At 43.8% G+C, this 27633-nt stretch overlaps 1 protein-coding gene across 2 annotated transcripts in view; it reads left to right on the forward strand.

The window, feature by feature from the left end:
* Nucleotides 1-1901: 1901 nt before the first annotated feature.
* UBL3 (ubiquitin like 3) overlaps nucleotides 1902-27633 on the forward strand; it is a 52735-nt gene continuing 27003 nt past the window's right edge. The window contains exons 1-2 of one of the 2 annotated variants that reach the window (XM_088668234.1): nucleotides 1940-3200; nucleotides 12675-12701. In XM_088668234.1, the coding sequence (XP_088524360.1) occupies nucleotides 3174-3200; nucleotides 12675-12701 (54 nt within the window). In that variant the 5' untranslated portion in view covers nucleotides 1940-3173. Of the gene's footprint in view, nucleotides 3201-12674; nucleotides 12702-27633 lie in introns of both variants that reach the window. The other variant, XM_035114933.3, reaches the window with a different exon arrangement.

Raw genomic sequence — 27633 nt, forward strand, 5'->3', positions numbered from 1 at the left:
CAAGAGAGCCAGAGTCTGGCTCTGAGCCATCCCTTAACAACATCCAAGGGAAGTTGCTGTCATTCAAGCCTTACCTTGCAGCCTGCACTATGAGAAGAATAAAGCTCATCTACCTCACAGGCTTAATGCCTGCGAAGTACGCTGAGCACACAAAAGCACAATACAAAATTGCAAATCAGGTATGGGGAGCCTGTGTCCCTTCAGATGGTCAGAAACTTCGGGGACAAAGAGCATTAAACACACAGTAAATGCTGCTGTGAACAAGCCCAGAGTTGTAGCTTGTTCTGGGCTTGTTCACAGCAGCATTTACTGTGTGTTTAATGCTCTTTGTCCCTGAGGTTTCTGACCATTGTCCACACGGCAGTCTCCACTACCAGCCCCTATCTCACTCCTTTTCATTATCAAATTCAGATCTCCCCTATCCAGGGATAATCCAGATATTGAAAAATACACCCAAAGCCAAGCTGCTTTTCCCGTGTCACCGGATGCACCGCCTCGGTGTTTTTCCCAACCGGGGTGTGCCTGCTTAAGGAGAAATCCACATCCCCTACTACTTCCTCTGCTGCTCATTTGCTTTTCGGTACCTATCACACTTAACATCCCTGACCATTGGCCATGCTGGCTGTGGCTGATCAAACTGGAGGCCACAAGATCTGGATGGTCAAAGGTGCCTGATTCCTGTTGGAAATGGAAAGGACTGTTACTAGGTCAAGAAAGGACACTTTGTTCTCCATATGCCTTAGCCTGGGTGTGGGATCCATCTCATTATATATGGCTCTCTCATGGCTATGAATACTCAACTGAAGGCCCTTTCTTTTGTTGACAGTTTCCTCGTTCAGCCAGTTTTTTCTTTTTCTTTATGTAGTCATAGCAAGCAAAGTCAAAACCTACGCGTGAAGGACCTTCAAATCTATTAAACGAGGCGATATTACTAAATTTTGAATGACAAATATTTGCCCTACTTCCTGGGTGATCTTGATTTTTAGTTCCACACCCAAAAGTAGAACATACTATATTCAGGATTGATGAGGAATGGTTGGCCCTTGGACTTACCTGCACCTGAAACTTGAGCTGATTTTACGACACAGGAAGAGATTGGATACAAATGGCGTTATGTCACTTACCAAAAATCAGGATTCATATAAAATATATCCTTGGCTTACAGCTATGTAATAAGGTCCAGCAGCTTCAGGTACCCTCCAAAAGGGCCATTTCTAAAAGCAAATACTGTACACGAAGATATGTCGGTGTGACGTTTCGTTCCTGCCACTACTTTGTACTTTCGGTGTGTGTGATGATGACCTTTGCTCCATTTCTTTTGTTTGCTTCCCGCAATCGCTGATCCCCCCCCTTTATAAATGACAGTCCAAGAACCAGTTCCATCTAGAGTCCGGCGCCACATTTATTTAAACCTGGCTTATTGCTGGTTTTTGGTCACCGCTTCCTTCCTTTGCAAAGAGTTGCGTATGTGCCTATTCCTTGCCAGCCGCACTGCGTGATCTTTTGAACCGGGGGTGGGGGTGGGGGGCTGGCTTACATATTGGGGGGGGGACACCGCTTCGGGTGCGAGGAGAAAGGGAAAGCGCCAAGTCACGAGCCAGTCGTGCAAAAACCCCTCCTCCAGCAGCGCCACAAGCCTTTTCAGCAGCGGGTAGTTCCCCGTCCCCTTAGCAACAGTTGCTGGAGGCGGGGCTGCTATAACAACAAGCAGCTGCCAAAGCAAAAAAGCCCTGCGTCACACCGCCGCTTTTTGTGAGGGGAGGGGCGCGTGAGGGTGGTGGAGGAGGAGGAGGAGACCATTGCTGCGCCTCTTCGAACTACAGCCCCCACGATGCCTTGCGCGCGGCGCCTGCGTGGAACCGCGCTCTGACGCGTCTCCGCAAAAGAGAAAGGGGCGGAGCCGGAGTGTGTCTGTGTGTGCGAAGGGGGGGGAGTGGGGGATGGGGGCGCTGCCAGGTCCGTCTTTCCCCTGCCGTGTCCCCTTTTCTCAGCTCGGCGCAGACGCCATGTTGGTTTGAAAGGAAGATGACAAGAGGCGGCTGCGGGAGCGGCGGCGGCGGCGGGCGGCGAAGGGTAGCCGAGAGCGGCTCTCTCTGAGGGGCGGGGAAGGGGTGGAAAAGAGAAGCCGAACTATTTCGCTCTTCGCCCCTCTTTTCCTCAGAAGCGCCGGCTTCCGAGGGAGGAAAGAGAAGGGCGAGCAGCCCCGCCGCGTCAGCTGAGGGGGGTTTCCGTTAACCGCTTGCTGCCGAGGGAGCCCCTGGAGGACGGCGAGGAAGAGGCGGCGGAGGGTCTGGCGAGAGAGGAGCGGCGGCGGCGATGAGGAGAGCAGAGACCTGAGGAAGGAGAGGCGGAGGGGGCGGCGAGCGCTGCTGCTGCTAGAAGAGGCGACTGCAGTTTAAATCCCCCCTTGAGCTGCTGCCGCCGCCGCTGCAGTTTGAGGGGGGAGAGTGTCGTTTCTTTTGACGCCCCCCTCCTTCGCCCCCCTTCCCCGTTCGGGTGTTTTGTTCTGGTTGTTTGTTTGGGGTTTTTTTTGCAAAAAAGAATAAACGTCTAAAGGGAACCGAGAGGACCGAGAAGAGCACGCCTCAGTCTCTCCCTCAGCCTTCCTTCACTTGGAGAGAATCGGTGGGTGGAAACGAGAGGGAGAAAAAACAGAAAACACCCCCAACAACTTCGGCTCCAGGGAAAGAGGAAGGTCGCCTTACTTCTCTCTGCTCGGAGTGCCTGCCTGTCGCTCGTTTTAATGGGGAGGTGACTCGGGCGCAGAACTATCCTCTGAATCATCCTCGTCATTCATTATTGGTCTAGGCTGGAGAGGAAGAGCGAGAGGGGGAAGAGAGAAAAAGCCTGTACACAATTCATGCCCTTGTGTATTTCTTTCTGGTCTACCTGGCACCGCTGGTGTTGGTGTTTGTGCTGCTGACGACAAGGATCTGCTGCCATCTCTGGTTTCCCTGGTGTTTCCGATCGAGCCTTTCAACACCAGTTCCTCTTTGGATTTTCATCCCCTCGATCCACAGTTTCCTTGCCGTAGTTTAGGCGAAAATAAATCTAAGAACTTAACAGACGCATACCAAAGATTGGTTAGCTGGAAGATCGTCTTGGCTGGCTTTCTTTTTTCTAAAAAAGAAATATTATTCTGTACTTTTTGAAACCATCAGGGTAATATCAAGATGTCTAGCAGTGTTCCATCTGATATGGTAAGTTCACGTTGACTTTGTTTTCAGAATTATAGTGGGGAACTGAGGTGCCCTTTTGGAGCAAGATAGATGTGAGAGTGAGAAGCATCTCTGTTGTACTAGAGTGAATTAAACTACTTTTTAATCAGTGGTTCTGCACTTAAAGCTAGCTTTAAATCCTGCCATTTTCTTTCAACTTCCCTTAATTCTTTTTACTACTTGGCTGAAATGGGTTAATATTCTTTAACAGTTCTACAAGGCCATCATTCGACATTGTATCTTGGGGACAAGATACACTCCAGCACTTCTTATGCCAGGCCCTTTTTTTCGGACACCCTATTTCAGTAAAGTGTCATGCCAGTAACCTATCTGGACTGTTTTGAAATCGGAACAAAAGGAGGAAAGAATATAGATTTGAGAGGGGGCCTACATGTATACTAAGAACAAACAAATCTGGATCTGTGAATTATTTTGAAATGGAGATAAAGTTAACTTGATCTTTTATGTACTGCATATGTGTTTTTTCTTATGCATGAGTAAATTTTGTCATATGTCCTAACTATATACAGTATCTCATGCCATTTAAAGATAAATGGTTATGGTTTCTGAGCCCTAATCTGCCATTCATGCTCTATATATGTGTCTAATTAAGCTTTCAGGGCCACAGTCTATGCTTGGCATTAACATGATTTTTTATTTTTTTTTGGCTCTGCATAACAGGAAAACAGTAATTTGTGACAAAGGCACTACTTTAATAACATTTATCTGTAGCTTAATAAAGCATTTTGCTCCAAGTAACTTTGGCAAAATATTGGGGAGGGGAAATCACAAACAATAGAAAGCATATTGTTGATTCTCATGTGCTAATCCTTTTATTTGATGCTTTTCTTTTGGGCTTGTAGCAGATTCTTAGCTCTGATTGATTTCCTTCTGATATCTGTTCAGCTTCAAAGCATTTTTAAAAATGTCTTCAGTAATAAAACAACATTAAAATAATCACTAAAAGCTGTAGCTATGATCCAGTCAAGAAAAAGAACCTTTTAGGCTGCAGTCTGGTACACACTTACCTGGGAGTAATTCTCATTGACGTAAATGGGATTTGTTTCACAGTGGATATACACTGATAACATTGGGAAAGTTAAGCATAAGCTTAAATTTAACTTCCATTGACATCAATGGAACTTATATGTACTTAATGTGGACTGAATGCCATATGGGTTTGCTAATACATCATCGTCAGTAAAATCTAGTTTTGGTACAAACATTAATTCTGTTTTGTTGACTTCCAACTGTTTTGTTGACTTCCAACTGTTTTGTTGACATCTGTGAAGGCTCTAGGCCAGGCATGTCAAACCTGCGGCCCTCCAGATGTTTTGGCCTACAACTCCCATGATCCCTAGCTAGCAGGACCAGTGGTTGGGGAAGATGGGAATTGTAGTCCAAAACATCTGGAGGGCCGCAGGTTTGACATGCCTGCTAGGCTTTCAGTATGGACTTTGTATCTTAATAAGTAGGTTGGTGGTCATTGGTATGAGAACAACAAATTGCCTTTTTAAAATCTGTTGCACTTCCTGGTTCTCAAACTTAAAAATGCTTTCTGGTTTTTGAAGCAGTTTTTTGGGTTTTTTGCAACTTTTGTAATTCTGCAGAGATGCACATGCAAGTATACTTAATTGGAAGGCCAGGCTGTAAAATATAGGAAAATTGTTTAGAAAGGACTTAGAAAGAACCTTTGAAATAGAATACTAATTCAAATATTACTGTCATTGCACAAGCTCATATTGAAATTAGAAGTTCAAATTCCACAACTGGAAGTGATTGCTTCTAGGCTTTCTCTTTGAAGGTTGGAACTTTAGTAGTTTACATTTCCATAGCTTCAGCCAATAAATGGTTGGAATGCAGGTGATAGTCTTTCCCTGTTAGTTGCAGTGGAAAGAAGTGTCATAACCAAGGTTACAGCACATTCAGAGAGCTCCTGCCTTATAAAATCTCGTTGCTTTTATCATATGAGGAAATGTAAAGCAATTGTTAAAACAGATTTTGAAACCTACATATTTTCAGGCTTGGGTAAGAGTAATTTAGTACAGATATGTGAAATAAAACAGGGAAATTCATATCATGGTCTACTAACTTTTTTTCATATAAAAGGAGGGAAAGCAGCTTGAGATCATAAATGTTATATGGATGACCCAATCAACGCATGCACACACATACACATAAATGACCATTACAGAACATAGGAAACTACCTCTCACTAAGTCAGACTTGGTCCATCTGGCTCAGTTTTGTCTACACTGATGGGCAGTAGATTTCAGACAGGATTCCATCTCAGCAGTACCTGGAGATGCTGGGGATTGAACCTGTGACCTTCTGCACATAAAGCAGATGTTTTACCACAGTGCTTTTGTCACTTCCCCATGATGTGATGTCAGAGGTTGTTGTAGGGCACCAAATAAGTTCAACTAAACAAATTGTGGTGGATAGTGCTTCACACTTCTACGACTCTATCCCCTCATTTAATATGTAATTGCAGTGATGGACTCTTAATAATTTTGCTTAAAAATAAGTGGGCATGGCTTTGGTATGTTGAAATGTTTGATCTTTCTTTTCAGTCATGTTTGACTTCCTCCTTCAACTGCAGTCATTTATTTAGCTAAATATTTCAAAACATTAGTCCTGCAGTGATTAACGTAATCCTCTATCATTTACATTTCATTTACATATCGTGATTGCTGTAAACTAAATTCCAGACATACCTAGTATGTGGTGTATTGTTGATGTAGCAAGAGGATGTTGATAAAAGATAGGAGCCTAACAAAACTTGAATTGATTCCATTTGAAGTTCCCTGAACTTCATTATTGTGTCTGCACATTTATACTGAAAGACAGTTACATTTTCTCAATGGAGGCATGCTTCCAACCACTAAAAGGAAGCTGCCAGCACCTTTACCCAAATATCATGCAAATTATTGTTTTATCTGCAGTACTGTGGTGTCTAGAGAAGTGTGTTGAGTGTTAATTATTTGTGTCAAAGATAGGCAATAGGAGGAAATCTTTATTTCAGTGGTTTTGATGAATTAACTCTTAATTTGGAAGATTCTTAAAATGTGAGTGGGGTGCTATAAACATAGGTATCATCTGTAGGCCCCTCCCCTTTCCCCAGTAATAAGTTTTGGTATATAATATTTAAAGCTGAGCGTCAGTAATCTGTAAGCCTCATTCACCTTCAGAGCGAAATGAGCAGAACTATGACCAACTACTAAGTTGATGTGGTAGCTGGATGTATGCTGTGTAGTTCATATGTGGCAAGAAAATCCTTCATATCTGGGCTGTCATTTGTAAAGGTTTGGGGGAAGATTTAGGGATAGAATGCATGGTTTAAGATTGTTCATATTGTCTATTAGTACTTAAAAGTGCTGCAATTATGAAATTTAAAGATTTTATACAAAAGCACCTAGAATACAAACACTTGTATATGAAGATTGAAATTGCATCTTTGTCAGTTTGTTATTTTAAAGGTAAAGGTAAAAGTACCCCTGACCGTTAAGTCCAGTCATGGACGACTCTGGGGTTGCGCGCTCATTTTGCTCTATAGGCCAAGGGAGCCAGTGTTTGTCCGAAGACAGCTTCCAGGTAATGTGGCCAGCATGACTAAGCGACTTCTGGCGAACCAGAGCAGCGCACGGAAACGCTGTTTACCTTCCTGCCGCAGCGGTACCTATTTATCTACTTGCACTTTGACTTTCGAACTGCTAGGTGGGCAGGAGCTGGGACCGAACAACGGGAGCTCACCCCGTCACGGGGATTCGAACCGCCAACCTTCTGATCAGCAAGGCCTAGGCTCAGTGGTTTAGACCTCAGCACCATCTGCGTTATTTTACCCATCACTAATTATTTTTGGCATAGTGGGGGTTTTTTTTGACTAATTGAAGAGGAAGCATTAAAAGATGAATTGTAATGATAAATGTAATGGTTTTATAGCAAGTGACTATATTGTTGTTTAGTCGTTTAGTCGTGTCCGACTCTTCGTGACCTTCGTGAATATATTATTTATCACTTATTTGAAAATGGAACCAAAGTCCATCTAATCATAGAGTTGGAAGAGACCACAAGGGCCATCCAGTCCAACCCTCTGCCAAGCAGGAAAACACCATCAAAGCATTCCTGACATATGGCTATCAAGCCTCCGCTTAAAGACCTCCAAAGAAGGAGACTCCACCACACTCCTTGGCAGCAAATTCCACTGTCGAACAGCTCTTACTGTCAGGAAGTTCTTCCTAATGTTTAGGTGGAATCTTCTTTCTTGTAGTAATCCAGCACCCTGTTTGTCACTATGGCCTACCAAATGCTTCTGGAAAGCCAGGGCATGAAAGCAGTCCTCTACTGCTGTCGCTGAAGAGAAATTTGTTCTTAATGGCATACTGCCCTATAACTTAGTTTCTGTTTAGACCTATCCTTCATGGGTTTCTCAGCCACTTTTAAACCCTTCTAAGCTAGTGGCACAACATCTTTGTAGTGAATTCCATAACTACAGTAATGTTGTTGTTGTTGTTGTTGTTTGAAGTGCTTCCATTTGTAGTATCTTTCCTTTTGCCCATCAATTTGATTTGGAGACCCTGAGATTGGGAGAATTCTCTGTAAATTTATAAACTCATTTCATCCCTTGTATCTTTTTTGTTAAGCTAAAAAGTTTGAAGTGCTTGAGCTTTTTCTCATATGGAAGGTCCTCTGATTTCTTACTTGGTTAGTTACAAAACAGTGCTCAGTGCTATAACAATTATTTCCTCTCAGTCATAATTTTCTCTAATATGATAAGAGAGGGATTTGTAATTTGCCACTACTTGGCTCGCTTAGCATTATATGTTATCGATTTTACTTTCTTACTCCTACTTCTTTTGCTCTTCTTCCCTAAATCTTTAAGCAAAATCTTTAAGTCAAACTGTGATAAAACTACTGGAATTGCTGGTCTGCTGTAGTTTGCAAAATAGCCTAAATATCAAAGTTATAGTTAATTTGGATAAACTAGATGTGCTTATGTATGTTGTTAACATCGCTTTTGAAAGCCAGTGTGGTGTAATGGTTAATGGCTAGGGTATGAGAGACCAGCTATTTCAGATCCATATTTCAGAAATTTACCAGGTGACCTCGAGTCATACTTTAAAAAACAAACAAATCCACAATTAATTTTCAAGTTGCTTCACAGATAGATGATCAAGCAAAGTTTGTCTTATTTCTCACTGACTCCTCATAGACTGACCAATATTCTGAACTCCTTTGTAGCACCCTGTGACTGGCATTTCCTCACTGTGTTATTATCCCCCTTACCACTGGCCAGCTGTAAGAGTGAGGAAATCTCAGAGTTCTTCACCAACTCTTTGCAACAGCCCAGCATTTCCACATTGCCTCCTGTTTCCCTATCAAAGGCTCTCAAAATTCATTGTGGCCAAAAGTTTCTTAACCTTTTCCTACCACTGTTCTGCTCAGCTGCTGTATCCATTACACCAGGCATCCCCAAACTCGGCCCTCCAGATGTTCTGGGACTACAACTCCGATCATCCCTAGCTAACAGGACCAGTGGTTAGGGATGATGAGTTTGAGGATGCCTGCATTACACTATTGCCTTATCACATCTCCCACCATCCCCACCTCCTTAACTTTGCTCTGTCCTGGAACTGTTTTAAGGAGCAGTAACACATTTCTCAGCCACTCATTTTCTCATCCATACTTCACCTATTGAGCAAAACATCCCTACTTTATTAAACATTTACAGTGCACAGCAGTTGAAGGAAGAGGTATCTTGTGTGATTTATAATGTAATAAGAGGGGAGTTGTGGGTGGGGTTGTCAAGTAGATATGGTGCAATTCAGCAATGAGAGCGTCACTGGGTGATTCTAAATCAGTAGTGGTATCTGTGGAAAGTGGAGGCAATGAGAGCATAGAGAGCCAGAATCTACAAAATAGAATTTGTGTTTCATATATATATATATATATATATATATATTCATATATATATATATATATATATATATATATATATATATATATATGTGTGTGTGTGTGTGTGTGTGTGTGTGTGTGTGTGTGTGTGTGAAAGGGTAACTTTGGTCATTGCATGAGTGAAGCAACAGTGCTTTTGGAATGTTAACTAGAAGAGACTTCAATCTCTCACTATGTATATTCTTGTTAAACTGGTTAGATGTCATACATACGGTAACTTCTTATATTTATAACAGACTTCTGAGTTCTCTAGGCTGTTCTTAAAACCTAGTAAATCTCATCTTTCCTCTTCCTATCTCCTTTCCTTTTATTAATAGATTGGAACAGAAATACAAGTTTTCCTGTGCAGAAACAACTAAGGGCACGTAACTTTCTAGAGGGAAGAACTGCTAGTTATTTAACAGAGCTACCGTATTTATTTTTAGGAGGTGAATAGGAAGCATACTGGGTTAGAACCAAACTGACAGCACAGGCATATTCATGTTTACCCAGAAGTAAGCGCTACTTCAGTGGGATTTACTTTGAGGTAAATGAGTATAGGGTTGCAGCCACAATCATTCTTGGAATTGACCCATGACCCAAGTATGGATCCAACTAATTGTCTGTAAGTAAATATTCATAATTTGAAGAGACGGTACAAAATACTCTGGCTGAGGGAACTGAGCAGACAATCTTGCCAATTGCAAAGCATGCTGAACATGGCTAGGCTGACTCTGACTTTGATTTGACTCCACTGGATCACCTGGCTGAAGGAGCAACTTGTGCAGAGTTTATTCTTGCAGATTCCCCCCCCCCAATTGTATGCAAGGGCAAGTATCAGTAATTTGTTTCATTCAAAGATGTTTTCAGGTAGACCTGGAAATATCTGAAAAGTTTCAAAATATAAAATCATATCTTGGTATATTTTTGTTTTTCTAGAGGCCTATCTAGTTCAGTTTGTTGGGCCTACTTCCTGTCAGTCTAAGAGTCTCTAACCTTTTGCTTCAGCTGCTGTAAATTGAGATAAACTGGGTTGGAGAAGGAAGGATGATAACCCTGCAGGCCCCGAAGAAAGAGTTGGGGCCTATCCAGTTATATTTTTCTAAACTGAGAGATAACTAACAGTGAAACATTGCTGTATGAACCTAGCAGAACCAGGGCTGAAGGACTGAGCCAGAAGACACTTGGGGCAGAAAACTGTAGGTGCTGGAGACAGTTTTCAGAGTTCCTTGATAGCTAGGACAAGCACAAACCGTGGTCTGTGTCTGGCACTCTGCTGGGATGTTTTTAGCAGCAACAGAGCTGGCAACCCATATATATGCCCCTCACCCCTGAGGCCACAAATAACCAAACACTTAAGACCATATGGTGTCAGGAGTTGCCTTGTTTCCTCTGTGAAGCTAACAGAAGGCAGTACTGAAAATCTGCCATGCAGTCCCTATTGACTGCAGCGTATCATGGACTACTTTAAGCCACCAGCTGAGTTCTGCTTAACCCCCAGTCTTGGTGAAAACTGACAGCTACCAGTTATAGCAGCATGAGTTTGATGAGGCAGCAGGAGTAAATAATAACTTTCAGAATGATCCAGTGACCTTTGCACTGGTGTAATTGTCACTGAGTTAGGATTTATATTGTTGCAAGGCCTTTGGATTGACCTGTTAGTTGTTCTTTTTTAAATCAATTTTATTAGATTTTCACTTACAAATCAATCATATCAAACCAATTATTCCAAATTTTACAAAGATATATCTATTAAACCAAATATTATGCCAAATTATAAAAATTTTACTTCCCCATGCTTCAAATTCTGAGGGTTCTGAATATCGATAATTTCTGTCATTCTAATCAAAGTTCCAAGTTCTTTCCAGTCCTTTTAATCCAACATAGTCCAGATCTTTTCCAACAGGTGAGATTTACTACAAAGCCTATGTTTCTGTGAGGATTTTTCTGTCTGGATTGACCTGTTAGTTACTGTATAGTAGATAATAACTGCTATGGAGAAATGGTCACTAAAATAGGATGTAAGCAAGGATAAAACACACTTTATGTTCATTAGGCTTTTAAAAAAGTTTCTGACGGAATTTGTGGGAAATCTGCTTTTTAAAAAAACCCTGGGAGAAGAAAGAGAGAAGTTCATGAGGTCTAAGAACTACGTAATTTTAGCTTCTCTAGGGACAGTCTTGGGAAGGCTATGCAGTTATACCTCAGTTGGGAAGGCTATACAGTTATACCTTGGTTTGAGAATGCTCCGGTTTGAGTACTTTTGGTTTAAGTACTCTGCAGACACAGAAGTGCTTACTTCTGGGTTCCGCGGCGCTTTTGGGGAGCGAATGGCACCCCGGAACCAATTGAGTACTTAAACCGAGGTACCACTGTAACCTAATGAACTGTGGCATGAATGGCCCTGTGAAGATGCTATCAAACATAGAGTGGTGTCCTTTGTTTTGACAGGACTTAAACAAGTATTCAGTGTTTGAGAACTTGCATTTCCAGACCAAGCATAGCTAGCAAAGTTGCCAAAAAGGAACATAGTACAGTAAGCTTGCAACTTATGCACATTTAACATTTGCACATTCAGCTGTGCACATTTGGCCAAAAACTTTTTTAAAAAAGTGGGGGAAACGAGTTTGGCCTCCTACCCATCATTGTACCCAATATATTTTGACTAAACACAATTTTGGCTTTATGCACGATCCCTGGAACGTAACCCCTGTGTATGTTGTATTATTGATTAATCTTCAATAAACAAGCATATTTTCTTGAAATGTTCTGTTGTTATTCATTGTTTGATTACACTGTATCTCTGTAGTAGTCATAAAGTATGTTCTACAGTTCCATTTGTTTCTACAGATTTTACATGGAATATTTCTGTTGGCATTGTAACTTTTCATCTTTGCCTCTCATTAAGTGTGTTGGAACTTTTTAAAAGCTTCATATAAGCATTGAGTACCTTTTTATTAGTGGGAAGGATTGCACTGGAAATTTTGCTTAAATCTGGCAATATAGTTTGTACTTTATAACTGTTCAGCAAGTTACCTCCATTAGAGCTAGCTGCAGTGACATTAATTGTGAATTGCTAGGGACAAGAAATTTTCTTTCCAAATGAGTAGTAGGATATTTTTCCAGCCATTCCTTGACACTAGTATATGTGTGGGATGGTAAACCTAAAGTGCTAATGTTGCCATTTTAAAACATGTTTTGGAAGTACAATAAGTTGCACTAACACCATTCTATTTAGAATCATTAGAATCATGATCTCAGCCATTGAACCTTGTGAGAAATGAATACAGCTCTGGAATCAAAATTGTCCTATGGCTGTGGCAAAGTAATAAATGATTTACAGGGATATTGCTCTTATTTTTCAAGGCTTCCTGTTAACGAAGACTGTGTCTGGGCTGGAACTGCTTTTTTGTAGCCTTCTTGAGACATCTAATTGTTCAAAACCATGTAGCTACTGCTATCTGTATTTTGACCTTCCTAATGCCATATAGAAGTGACATTGCCCTTTTCTGCTTACAGTGTTCCCCCTGTGGTGAGCGCGCTTTGGTAAGTGGGACGAAAGCATGCCCTGCCTGCAGGTTATTCCTTTTGTGCTTGGCCCTGAGAGAACAAATTCTGTAAAATGTCTGAATAAAAAGTATATGATTGCTCAGTTGGTTTTAGAAGTAGAGAGAGAGGAGAGACATACCACATGTCATTCAGACCACACGTCATTAAATCCTCTGTCCTGAAGCAACATGAACTTTTATGGTTCATCTTGGTTGTCATAGATTCCTTTTAATCTGATGGTGATTTTTCCCTGTATTTGTATTTTTCATCTTGTCTTTCCTGAAGAGCAAGCTGGGATAGCTCAATTGCTAGAGCGTGAAACTCTTAATCTTGGGGTTGTGGGTTCCAGCTCCACTTGGGGTGAAAGATTCTTGCATTGCAGGGGGTTGGACTAGATGATCCTTGTGAGCCCTTCCACTCTACAAATCTTTGAAATACTGTGCATATTAATACATAAGTATATGCATAATGAAATGTTCTAAAAACCCAGACCTTTATTACTGATTACTGTTGGACGGCAGCTATTGTAGTTGTTAAGCAAAAACCAATTTTTCTCTTAAGGCTAGGGATAAGATAAGATTTGATGTGGATCAGAATTACACTTGTTTTTTATTTAAGACTTGTGGAAATCAAGCCACATGACTCTTGATTGCATTGATTCATAATCAATGTATAAATACTGCTGCACTCTGTATGATGTTGAGAGGACTTTCTGGCTCTCATGATATCAGATATACTCTCCAGGTACCTGAATAAAGAGCTAAAGTGAATCAGATGTCATGTGGCTTAATTTACACAACATATTGCTTGCAGCAGTCTCTCCCCCCCCCCAAATGCTTTAGCATGTTGTCCAAACCGAGGCTTGTGGTTCATTTCTTTCCTTACTAACCACAAGTCCTGGGTTCAGACAACACACTAAGCCAAACTTTGGTACAGGAACTGGGAACTTCTCCAGGAGCCTGCACATTCGCATGGTTGAATTAAGGTATCATGTGAACCAGGCCAGCTTATGTTGGTTGGGTGTGTTCACGCACTAACACACTCAAGCTTACTATATAGTTGTGTTGGCTGTATGTACTGAAACATTTGCTAACCGGAAATGAAACAAGATGCAATCCAGCCAAAGCCCAATTTGATTTAAGAGTTAAGCTTGTATGTCAGGCATGTCCAAAGTCAGTTTTGGAGGCCTAATCCGACCTGCCGGTTGGTTTAATCCGGCCCCTGTGGCAGTTTATTTCCTTAGGTGAAATCCTAAAAAAACCTCAACAATTTTAACCTAAAAAAAGGTCAAGAACTTTGGTCGGCCCTCACATCCCCTACATCCCTTCACTTTATCAAATCTGGTCCTCTTTGAAAAAAGTTTGGACACCACTGTAATGTATGTTAACTCTTTTTGAAATAAATGTAACTGAAATTATTGAGATATGAAACTCCTAATTTTGGCTGGATTGTGCTTGTGTGTAAATTTTGATTAGTGTCAATGCCTTGCTCAAGTGCTTTTCTTTGCAGAATTCTTGAGAAATCTTAAATTCATGGTTTAATTATTGTTGGAGTCATTGGGGCTTGAATTTAAAGAATCTATTTTGCAAGGTAACCTGAAAATAGCTTCAATAATTTTAATGCCACTAATGTCATGTTCTAAAATGGAGCCTCTCAAGTTTTACAGAACAGTACCTTAAAAGATTTCTAAAAGTTTTTGATCAAGTTATCTGTTGAGATCTCTGTTTGATCAAATCTTGGAAACATGGAAGTTGAGAGCATTTCTTTAACAGTAAACACTGAACTGTCAAAACTGTGGTCATACTAGACCTTATATTCTGGGCTTCTTTACTTCAGCTATAAACAATAATGTAATAATGTAATAATAATCTGACAGGGAATTGGAATTGTTTGCCATGTAACCTAGCAGTGCTTGTTCTATATTGTTGTCTAGAACCTTGTAGTTTGAATGATTAATCTAACAGAACAGGAAGCAGTCTTGGACTTAAACTGGAAATTCAGATGGATTTTTTATTGCTTTTTGCATGATAGTGTGAGTGAAAAAACAAAACCTCAGAAATAGGGCAATGTAAAATGCTTGGTTGATGCTGGTTGAAAATCATTTGGAACATGTAAGTTGCCAAAGGCCCAATACCATATTTTGAATATAATGAGCTTTGAGAGACATTTTCTTTAAAAAACCTGAATAGGTAAAGAGGTACAAAGAAACAACTAGGTGCTTGATTCTGCTTAATAACTGTATTTGGAAATAGATGAACAATATTATGCAAGAAAGTTTGTAAATTTGTTGCTGGCTGTGAAATAACTTCAGAATTGAGTATGTCTAATTCAAATAATGGCTATATCTGGGGTGGAAAAACAGTAATCACTGAAAAGCTAAAATATTTGATTATCACATATAGGAAGCAATCCCACCCCCAACTCTGAACACTAATATAAAAAGAAGCATTCTCGATATAGCATTTCCTCCTTCACATCCACTTATTTTCCCATAAGCCTTCTTCTTATATTTTCGCCACAATGTTTCATTTCCCATTTGTCTGTGATGCTTAAAGCCCCTCCGCCCAATCAACCTTGCAGGAAAATCCACAACACATTAAAAAAATGCAGCCAAATGGTTTGGAGAGAGTTTATTCAGTGAAGGCAGAACTGCTCAACTCCTATTTTGTCTTCTCTGATAAAGGGAACTATGTGCAACCTTGCCTAAGTAGTTGATTGAGGGGTCAGGACTGCAGTTCAAGACTGAAATTCAATAATGGACATTTGGAGAAACTTCTTAATGGTGAGCAGTTAAATAATGGAACTAATTACATGAGATAGTGGTTGTTCTCCCTTGCAGGAGTTCTTCAAGCAGAGGCCGGGTAGCCATCTGTTGGGAATTCTCTAGCTTTGAATTTCCTGCAGAGGGCAAGGGGTTGCATTAGATGGCCTATAGCACTCCTTTTAATGCTTGTAAGGGTAGCCCTGATGCAGTTGACAATTATGAAGCAGAAAGTTACTGTTTGGAATGGGGGAGGAGGGGGCTGCAGCTCAGAGACATACAGTAATTAAGTCTGCCAGGCTTTGGAGTTTGGCCTGCCTGGCTGCTTTGAGCTAATGATGCTCACCTTTCTCACTTCTTCAGACAGCAGCTTGCAAAAGTCTTAAGCAGAAGCCTTTCCCAACACCTGCTATTTGAGTCTTTTTTATTAAAAAATGGAGGTGTCAGTGATTGAATCTGGGACTTTATGCATGCAAACTGTATGCATGGAGAAGGGCCTGCAGTCCCATCAAAACAGTACAGTGGTGCCTCGCTAGACAAAATTAATTCGTTCCACGGGTCTTTTCTTATAGCGAAAAATTCGTCTAGCGAATCCCATAGGAATGCACTGAATTTTTTCGACTTTTCTTTGCCCATAGGAACGCATTAATTGAATTTCAATGCATTCCTATGGGAAACCACAATTCGCTAGACGAATCTTTTGTAAAACGCATTCGTCTAGCGAGGCAAGATCCGCTCGAAAAATCCTTTCGTTAAGCGGAAATTTCGTTAAGCAGGGCATTCGTTAAGTGAGGCACCACTGTAGAATGGCCAAAAATCCAGCAGAGGAAACCACTAGCAAGTTCTCGTCAAAGTCATCTCACTACACTTTCTATCTTGACCATCTGCAATAATTTGAATGTGTATCCACAGAGAAATATGGGGCATGTTCTGCATACTTGGTTCACATGGATGCTTGACAGACCTGTTTAGCTCTCACCAACCCATGCAAACTGAGAGCATAGGCTAAAATGCACTAAATAATCCTGTAAAAACAATCATATTGCAGGGGGATTCTGTGATGGCAGTTTTAAAATAATATAAGTAAATAATGAAACCTTAAAGAAGACTCGTTGAAATACACTACATAGATTAGTTGAATTACCGTACACAGGAAAAGGAAGTGTCCCTTAAAGTATTTATACTTAGTGCAGGGATGGTTAACTTTCTTTTGCCCGAGAGCCACATTCATCTTTGGCCAACCCTCTGGGGGCTGCACACTAATCGTGTATGTGCTCCAAAATGGATGTGAACACTCCACACCCATGAGAACAAGTGCATGCACACAAGCAGACATACATATAGGCAGACAGCACTTCCTCAATGCCAGTCAGCAGATGGGGTGCTTATAGCTTCCTCTCCACTTATCAGTTGATCAGTCTGAGGTCTGGTGGTGATTTGTATCCCTATCAGAGCACTGGGCTCTGCTCACATTAGAACTGGCTTAAGGAAAATAACAGGTTATTTCTGTTACTGCAAAAAGAAAAAAGAAAAAAAAGGTAAAGGACCCTTGACAGTTAAGTCCAGTCACGAACGACTCTGGGGTTGCGGCACTCATCTCACTTTACAGGCTGAGGGAGCCGCCGTTTGTCCACAGACAGTTTTTCCGGGTCATGTGGCCAGCATGACTAAGCCGCTTCTGGCGCAACGGAACACCGAAACCAGAAGCAGCGCACAGAAATGCTATTTATCTACTTGCACTTTGACGTGCTTTCAAACTCCTAGGTTGGCAGGAGCTGGGACCAAGCAACAGGAGCTCACCCCATCACGGGGATTCGAACTGCCGACCTTCCGATCGGCAAGCCCTAGGCTCAGTAAACTTGCTTGGTATTATAGCTGTATCACCCTTGTCTTAATACTGGCAGGAGAGCTGTTTCTTTAGAACTGTGGTCTAGAAGATGAAATAATACATGGAACTAAAGGACAAATACACTTTTTTCGTATCATTTTGTAGTTGCTATTGACTTGAATCATGAAAGCATAAGAATACTATGTTACCTCTGGTTACAAACTTAATTCTTTCCGGAGGTCCGTTCTTAACCTGAAACTCCTCTTAGCCTGAGGTACCACTTTAGCTAATGGGGCCTCCCGCTACCGCCACGTGATTTCTATTTTCACCCTGAGATAAAGTTCTTAACCCGAGGTACTACTTCCGGGTTAGGGGAGTCTATAACCCAAAGTGTTTGTAACCTGAGGTGTTTGTAACCTGAGGTACCACTGTACCTTTTCTTGTTCAGCACCCTGTTTCCCAGAGTGGTCAACCAAATGTCTATGAGAAGCCCCAAGTCATGAATGCTGCCTCCCATGTTGTTCTGCAGTAACTTATAAGCAGACATACTCTGTTCTGCTCCTGGAGCTGGCATATAGCCATCATATATTGTACCAATTGATAGTTCAATACCATATGAAGGAAGAATGCAACCTCATGTGGTTTGAATGGTTCAACAGCCCTTCTCTCTCTTCCTTGAGCTCTTCTATTTCAAAAACATACATACTGACTCTGTGGTAAGTAGGGAGGAATAACAGAATCATAAAATTGTAGAGTTGGAAAGGACCAAAAGAGTCATCTAGTCCAACCTCCTGCAATGCAGGAATCTTTTGCCCAACATAGGACTGGAACCCACAACCCTGAGATTAAGAATCTCATGCTCTACTGACTGAGCTATCCCAGTGAGGACAGAAAAATCACTCGCCCATATATTCCCTCCTCTAAAAACATAGCAGCAAGCTGTTTTTTTAGCAGAGTGGATGTGGGAATGGATCTTGTATGTGAGGAATGGATATAACGAGAGGTGCAGAGAAAGTATTAAAAAAAACCCAACACCTGCTAAAACTGTTACACTTGTATGAACCTTCTGAAGAGACTATAACTTAACCTGTTGGAGTTCTAAGAATTTCTAACATGCTTGACTGCAGTTATTTAAAATGTTTTGATAAAGACCCTTTTGCAGCTTTTTTGCTTGTAGCTGTTTGTTCTGTTGGAGTAGCTAGCTGTACACTTTGTGCTTTCTGACCCAGATTTCTTATGCCTGGGGTCTAGGAAACTGACTTCAAATGAATAAGCTAAGAAGACCAAACTGTGCTCCAACACTTAAAACATTCTGTTATGCTCTGTTTGAATATTAATAACTACAATTTCACTGACACAGTTATACTGAAAAGCCTTTAATTTTTTTTAGTAATCTTAAGATCAACACAATGGGGTCATGTGTGTATCATCCTCAGCAATTCATCATTCCTATTCTATGTTTAATGTACTATTTTGGGCCAAATTATGTGCTTCAAGAGTTTCTTGAGCCAAGGAATTTCCTTCTGAACCAGGCCTAACTTGGTCTAACTTCCCTACACCAAAGTGTAGCACAAATTCTTGTTCATGGTGTGCTCCAAAAGGTGCAATTTGGGCATTGTATTTTGTTAGTCATTACTGAGCTATGGAGTATGGTAAATGTTCTCAGGACTACAGTCAGCATTATCTTATTGCGGATCATTGTCCCTAAGATTATCCTAATCAATGTCTTCTAGGGGTTTTGCCATAGTTCTTCATGCTTTGGCTACTTGAATCTCCTTTCAATTTTTTTCATGTCTCATGTAGTTAGAAAGTATTTGATACTGCCCCTTTGAAGTTAGCTTGGTACTTCCCAGGAAATCTCTCTACTCAACTGTAACACTTCCTCTGGTTAGCAAATGCAGGCAACTCCCTATTTACGCAGGTTCCAAGGCACCATAGGTTTATATTTGAAACACCATTGGAAAAGCCTGCAAACACCCTCTAACCTCTGGAAACTCTTGAAAAACCCTTTAATAAACCAAAAACACTTACCAGATGCCACACTCCAACACAATTGGTCCCTCCAAACCTCATTGCTCAAACTCCAGCTCTCCACAGGTTTCAACACTCGGTGCAAGGGCTTCTGGGATTGCAGCTGCAAAGGCTTTTGTGTCCACGCCTTTTTTACCCTTTCTGGGCTCTTTTCGGGCCATTTTAGCCATTTTAAAAGTCACTCCTGGGTTCTGTGCAATGCACACAGTTGCAGTCACACATCATTGGACTCACATAAAGTGGTCTTTGTCTGTAATGCTAACCCATGGTTTGTTTAACAAAACTATCTGTTAATCATAAGTTCTCACACAGATGATCTAGCAAACAGTGACTTGTTTTTCCAAACTTTTCTTTTGTAATTCCAGCTGCTGTTTGTAGTTAGGTGAGTGTCTGGGGTGGAGTGGTCAAATAAGCCATAGTTAATGAAGAGTACTGTGTTCACATGAAACAGCAGGCCATAGTTAAAACAAACCAAGGTTTGTAAGCAGACAACAAACCATGACTTCAGATCATGATTTGTTGGCTGTAAACAAGCTATACAAATTGCTGGACAGACTTCAGCCATAATGATAAAGTATTGTGTAGCACTATGTGTGAACCAGACTAATAGTGGTTCAAATTGATTATCCAAACTTGAGTACTAGAGACATATGTTTGATCTCCATACTTTAGACTCAAGTGTTGTGCCTTACCATTTTTTTAGCTGGATGTTCACTCTTAATTTGTGCCTATATTATGTACACTACTTATTTTTTCTTATTAAGTTGTTCATAGTTTTATCATCATTTTTTTAAATGTGCAAACTACAGTACATTTCCTTAATTATATAGGATCAGTCAGTAATAAATTTGACAGGTTTGTGCAGGAAGAGATTCAGAAACTTAAATAAATTGAAATGGAGAAGATAGCTTGTGAATTCAGGGTCTTGTGACTTAATAAATGACTCTTAACAATGATGTGGCTGATATTTACAGAAGTAGCTTTTTTCTCTGGAAAACAAGCCATACTGTTGTTACAATACCCCATTCAGTTTCCCTCGTTGCACACAGTTGCATAGTGCTGCTGTTGCAGTACAAATCTCCATTTTATAAAAAAGATTGGAGGCCTATGTTAGTGTGAAGCTTGTTCTGTTACACAACTTGCAAAATTAAAACAGGATGCTATAGCATTATATACCAAATGCTTCTTTAATATGTTCAGCTATTTTCCCTTGCCTGCTTTGCCTGCTTTTTAAGTCTTCAGGACTGGAAAATGGGTATTAAAATTGCTAAAAGTATGTAGAAAACTTTCTAGTCAGTGGTAGAGATGTGCTTCCAATGTCATGGGAAGGTTTGAGGTGGTACAGAAGAGCCTGCTATTCTGGGATTAGATCAGTATGTTAGCTAGGCCACAGATTTGCAATCTGATGTTCTGTGCTTCTCCTGTCCTGTTTAGGAGTTCAGGGACCGATGAACCACATGCTATGCCTCTGTAAGCACTGTATATAGTGGGGCTAGTGCCACTCACTATCTGTCTCAAGCCTGGAACTGGTGAGGTTGGTGGCATTAAAGACTGGGTCAAACTACTTTTCCTGCCCTCACACTTGCTTCACAGCTATGGTGGCTGTTGTTGCTGAATGTCAAACAAGAAGAGCGGTATGCAGAGAAGACCATATCTGCATACTCTCTTTTGCCTTCTTTCTTGTCCACATGCACAACTTCTTTCCGCATGCAAACAAGGCTTAATTAAACCCTAGTCTAGACCACAGCATTTTCAAAGTCAATTAATATAACATGCAAAAGTTTCTGTTAGTGCATATAACAAGTTGCAGCGTATGTTTTAGTTGTAACAAAATTGCTCCTAAGAGTGAGTACTGACAAAATAGTAGCCATCCAGACACTACTGAGAAGCAATAGGAAGGGTTTGTGAATACAGTGGTACCTCTGGATACGCACACCTCCTTCAGGATGCAAATGCGGCAAACCCATAAGTATTTTTCTGGGTTTTGCCGCGTGTGCATGCCAAAAGCGCTCTACCACCATGCACGCATGTGCAGAAGCAGTCCCTCCGGTTGTGGAAACCTCGGAGGTACCACTGTACCTGGAGGAACCCCCTGGAGTTTTCAGAAATTCAGAAAAAATGTTTTTTTTTGTAGGGAGGCAGATGGAATCATAGAATCATAAAAGTTGGAAGGTACCCCCAAGGGCCATCTTGTCCAATCCCCTGCAATGCAGGAATCTCAACTAAAGCATCCATGACAGATGACCAACAAAAACCTCTGCTTAAAAACATTCAGTGAAGGAGAGTCCACTGTCCAACGGCTCTTACTGTCACAAAGTTCTTCCTCATGTAATGTTCTTCCTCATGTAATAGGGACAGCATCCCCCAAACATCCCAGTAAACACTGAGCATATTTCGTGGCTATAGAACATTGAGTGTCTGATTGGGGGCAGGAGATGAGGACTGGGGTATTCTGAAAGAGGGCACAGTTGGCTGGCTAGAACCCTGAATAGGCACAGCCCACACTGCAACATTTTGTTGCTAGTTCCATTTGTGTTTCTTGAATACATTCCGTGTGATTACTCACAATCTGAATTACATGTGCACCCCTGACCAGTTCCAGATTTTACCATACATATCACATGCTTAGGCAAGTCTGGGTTTGGTTCATTTTATATTCCATTTGAAAATTGTTGATATCTTCCTCATTGAATCTGCCTGACAATATAGGCTTTTTGATAATATCCAGAGATACAGAAGTATTTGTTTTGTGATTCAGTACTATTAAGGGGTACTAGAGTTGGACCATAACTAGAGCTGGACCAAAAAGAAGGCTGATCGCCGAAGAATGGATGCTTTTGAACTATGGTGCTGGAGGAGACTCTTGAGAGTCCCATGGACTGCAAGAAGATCAAACCTATCCATTCTGAAGGAAATCAGCACTGAGTGCTCACTGGAAGGACAGATCGTGAAGCTGAGGCTCCAATACTTTGGCCACCTCATGGGAAGAGAAGACTCCCTGGAAAAGACCCTGATGTTGGGAAAGATTGAAGGCGCAAGGAGAAGGGGACGACAGAGGACGAGATGGTTGGATAGTGTTCTCGAAGCATGAGCCTGACCAAACTGCGGGAGGCAGTGGAAGACAGGAGTGCCTGGCGTGCTCTGGTTCATGGGGTCACGAAGAGTCGGACATGACTAAACAACAGCACTAGTAAGGGGCACATTAATTAATCTTCACAATCTCTCAGTACTTATTTTAATTGAGTCTCTCTCTCTCTCAAAATACCTGTCTGACCAATACACAAAAAATCTGCACAACGGTCATCCTAGTGGAAAGTCCTGCACTTTGGAAATATGTCAATGATTTCAGCCCTTTGGCCATATAAAAATAGGGTGATTGGAAACCAGTTGATACCTCACCTGATGTATGAATTCTAAGTGGAGGTTAGCCCGGCTTAGCTGCAATCTCAGGTAGCGTTGTGATAATGCATATATATATATATATACATGTACAGTGGTATCTCGACTTACGAACGACTCGACAACCGAATTTTTCGACTTACGAATGGGGCAAATGGCCGCGCGCTTATGAATGTCTTGACATCCGAAAGGAAACCGCAGCAGTTTTAGATAGGAATTTTTCGACTTACGAATTTTTAGATAGGGTTGCTTCGACTTGCGAATTTTTCCGTTTCCAATGCATTCTGTGAGGGACAGGGGATATCGCGAAGTCCCTCCCCTCCTGAGTTCAAGCCCGTCCCCGAGCAAAGGGGAAAGCAGGGAGAGTTCCGATTCCAGTGGGGAAGCAGGAAGTCGTGTCCGAGGCTCAGGCAAGGTAGAGGAGCCAGGGTCCCAGGTGGGACAGGAAGGGGCAAGCAAGGGGGGAAGACCCATCCCCCCAACTCCAGAATTACGCAGGAAGAGGAGGGGCAAGAGGATGGGTCTGCCAAAGCTTTTGTGTTGGAGAAAGACGCGCCAAAAGCCATTAGGAGGTTCTGAAACCGACTGACCACATCACTCCGTGTAAATAGCAATGACTTGAGCACTGTAAATACGCAGCACCAATAAAAGAATAAAATGCAGAGCTGCGTGGCGTCGTTACTCTGAAGTAGTCCACTCCGGCCACCGTGACAGCAACCTCCTAATCATTTTTGGGCTACTTTGGAGTTGCCGGGATGAGCGTGTCAGAGGCGGAGAAGTGGCGGCAGATCGCGGAGCAAGCCCAGCTAGAACTGCAGCAGCTGTCGCTGCAGGCGCAGGGAGAATTGAAGGCAGCTAAAGAGGAGACTAAGAAGGTCCAGGACGACCGGCTACAACTTGCGGAACAGGTGAGAGAGCTTCAGGAAAAAGAGCAGCAATTAAGGGCGGTGGCGGTAGACCTCCAAAACAAGCTGGATGCAGAGAAAAACAAGGCGGGAGGGGCACCCCAAGTCCAAGTGCTGCCAGGAAGGAGAGCTGGGACCCTAGTTAGCAAGTTCAATGGAGACCCGAAGGAATTTCAAGGCTTTGAGACTGAGATTGTGTATGCTCTTGAGCTGCACCACGATGAGTTCCCTGATGATGAGCACAGAGTAGCGTTTATTGTGGAGCACCTTACCGGGGCAGCCAGGGAGTGGCTAAGACCGTTAATTGCAACAAGGAATCCTTGCATGAAGAATGTCAAACTATTTCTAGAAGGTTTGAAAACGATGTATTCGTCCGATAGTCATATGGACCAGACTAAGGAGGAACTTCATAATTTACGCCAAGGAAATATGACAGTTCGCGCGTATTGGGCGAAATTCACCATGCTGGTGCACAGATTGGGGTGGGAACTGGGGTCCCCCCCAATGCAAGCGGCGTTCTACTTGGGGTTGCATGAGGAGGTGAAGGATGAGCTCTCGAGAGGTCCAAAGCCCAGTGATATGGATCAGCTGAGCAAAGCGGCTCTGGCGGTGGGGGTGAGACAGGAATCCCGGTGGAGCGGCAAACAAGCAACGCGCGCAAAGCGGGCTTGGTTCCCACGGTCGCAGGAGAAACCACTCCCCCAACAACCCTTTCAAGCCACGCCTGGGGCCAGCCAGGACCAGGAACCCATGCAGATTGATAGCGCGCGCGCGCGGGCTTTTCAAACCCCAGCGGCGCCAAGACGCAAGGAGGGAAAGGGCGGGAATTGCTTTCTCTGCAACTCCCCCCAGCATCTCGTCAGAGACTGCCCACATCGCAGGGAGTGGCAAGGAAGGGCGGGAACGGTGGTGCCCTCCCCCACTGACGCAGCACCACAGCAGGGAAACGGGAAAGCCTGGCTGCAGGAGACAAGGGGCAGCAGCCAGGCACAGTCAGCAGACAACAGCCCCAGCCCACCCACCCGCACAGAGAGGAGCAGAGCCAGCCCACCCCTCCCAGAGCAGGAGTGGTTCTAGAAGTCACGCTAACGCTCCCAAATGGCTATCCCCTGACAGTCCTTGCCTTAATTGACAGTGGTGCCTCAGCGAACTTCTTCTCGAGAAACTTTGCAGAAGAGCACCAGATCCAGCTTCTGCAGCTGGATTTTCCCCTTCACGTGGCAACCATTGACGGCAGAGAGCTGCTGGGGGGGGCCATCACTCATCAAACCCCCCCCATGAGAATGACGGTGGGAAGGCACTCAGAGACACTGTCATTCAACGTCACCACCATCTCAGACCCCCCCATCGTCTTGGGCATGAGCTGGCTGGCGCGCCACGACCCCTCCATCAGTTGGCACCAGAGATGCATCACTTTTGGATCGGACTTTTGCCTGGAACATTGCATGCAGCACCAACCAGGGGAGGGGCCTCCGATAGCCACGGTGGCCACCATGCACGTCAAAGGGGGTGAGGCGATACCCAAGCCGTACTGGGACCTGCAGGAGGTCTTCAGCGAAGCGGAGTCCGACCACCTACCCCCACACAGGCCTTTTGACTGCCAGATCAACCTGGTGCCAGGGGCAACTATACCCCCAGCCAAGCTGTACGCCATGTCAGACCAGGAACTGGAGGATCTGCGCGCTTTCATCGACAAGAACCTCAAGCGGGGGTTCATCAGAGAAAGCAAGGCAGCAGGGGGCAGCCCGGTCTTCTGGGTGGACAAGAAAGACACGCAACAGCGCCGCCTGGTGGTGGATTTTAGACGGCTGAATTCGGTGACAGAGCCAGTGGCTTTCCCCATGCCCAGAGTGGATGATCTCCTGACAGCAGCACGCAGGGGCAAGATTTTCACCAAGCTAGACCTGAGGGGGGCGTACAACTTGATCAGGATCCGGGAAGGCGATGAATGGAAGACCACGATGTTCACGCCTCTGGGCTCTTTTGAATATCTGGTGATGCCCTTCGGGTTGCAAGGGGGCTCAGCCTGCTTCCAGGCCTTCATGCACCACGTCCTGGGGTCCCTCCTCTTCAAGAACTGCCTGGTCTTTCTGGATGACATCCTTATCTATTCCAATGACCCAGTGCAGCATGTGAAAGATGTCAGGGAAGTGTTGCAGCGCCTGAAGGAGAACCACCTGTATGTGAAGCTGGAGAAGTGCAAGTTTCACACCAAGGAGGTGGACTTCCTGGGCTACAAGCTGTCAGACAAGGGGCTGGCGATGGACAAGGACAAGGTGCAGGCCATCCTGGACTGGCACAGCCCCAGGACGCGCAAAGATGCCCAACGCCTACTAGGCTTCGCCAACTTCTACAGGAAGTTCATCAAGAACTTCTCTCGCGTTACGGCTCCCATCACTGACTGCCTGAGAGGCAAGCAGAAGTTCAGGTGGACACCGGAGGCGCAAGCAGCGTTCGAAAGCCTCAAGAGGGTGTTCGCCTCGGACCAGAACCTGTTCCACGTGGTCCAGGACGCGCCCCTACGCATTGAGACAGATGCTTCTGAGAAAGCTGTGGGCGCCATTTTGTTGCAACTGGACACCAACAGGGAGTGGAGACCCTGTGCCTTCTTCTCCAGGAAGTTGACACAGCCCGAGCGCAACTACACCGTGTTTGACAAAGAACTTCTTGCGATCCACGCTGCGTTCAAACATTGGAGACACTTCCTGGTGGGCGCCAAGCACCCCATCCAGGTGTGCACAGACCACAAGAACCTGGAGTTCTGGAGAACTGCCAGGGTGCTCAACCAGCGGCAGATACGGTGGGCAGAGTTCTTCTCGAACTTCAACTTCTCCATACACTACATCCCGGGAGAGCAGAACGTCAGGGCGGATGCCCTCTCCCGCAAGCCAGAGTACATGGAGGAGGAGGAGCCACCAGCCCCAAGGCACATTTTCCCCCCGTCGGCATGGTCCTGCGGAGCAGCAGTGGTGAGCGAGGCAGAACTCACAGCACTGACGGCAGCGGATGACTTTGCCAACCGCATCTTCAGAGAACTGAGAGGGGGGAGGGAGCAGGCAAAAGACTTTGCAGAACGCAGAGGGCTGCTTTTCTACAAGGGGGCACTGTACCTGCCCACCACCCAGCTCAGACGTACGGTCCTCAAACAGATGCACGACAACCCAACGGCGGGGCATTTTGGAAGGGACAAGACCACTCACCTAGTCATGAGACACTTCTGGTGGCCAGGGGTGAGGGAAGATGTTCGAGACTATGTACGGGGCTGTGACACCTGCCAGCGGGCAAAGGTGGTCAGAGCAGCGCCACCAGGGTTGCTGGAGCCCTTAGCCACGCCACACAGGCCGTGGGAAGTGCTGTCCATGGACTTCATCACAGATCTGCCTTCTTCCCGGGGTAAGACCGCAGTGTTGGTGGTGGTGGACCTCATGTCCAAAATGTGCCACTTTATACCGTGTGCCAGGGCAGTCTCTGCAGAAGAGACAGCCAAACTGTTTGTTGATCACGTTTTCAGACTGCATGGATTACCTTTAAGGGTTATTTCGGATCGTGGCCGCCAATTTGTTTCCAGGTTCTGGCGGCGGCTCATGAACCTCCTGCAGGTGGAGGTCAGCTTGTCGACGGCTAGACACCCGCAGACCAACGGACAAGCGGAGAGGGTCAACGCCATTCTGCAGCAGTACCTGAGATGCTACGTCAGCCAGAGGCAAACGGACTGGGTGGATCGCCTGCCACTAGCAGAATTTGCCTACAACAATGCAGTGCACGTCTCCACAGGGGTGTCGCCCTTTAAGGCCAATTACGGGCGCGACCTCAGATCTTTCCCAGAGAGGGAGGGGGAGGAGGAGGAGGAGGGCCCACAGGCTGAGGATTGGGCAGAGGAACTGGAGACGGTGCACCAGCAGCTCAGAGAACACTTGGAGAGGGCCAAGGAAGCGTACAAAAAGGGGGCAGATCGCCACAGGCGACTAGGGGAGGTCATCAGGGTGGGGGACAAGGTGTGGTTGT

Source organism: Zootoca vivipara, chromosome 4 (assembly GCF_965207765.1).
Source record: "Zootoca vivipara chromosome 4, rZooViv2.hap1.1, whole genome shotgun sequence".
Classification (NCBI taxonomy): Eukaryota; Metazoa; Chordata; class Lepidosauria; order Squamata; family Lacertidae; genus Zootoca; species Zootoca vivipara.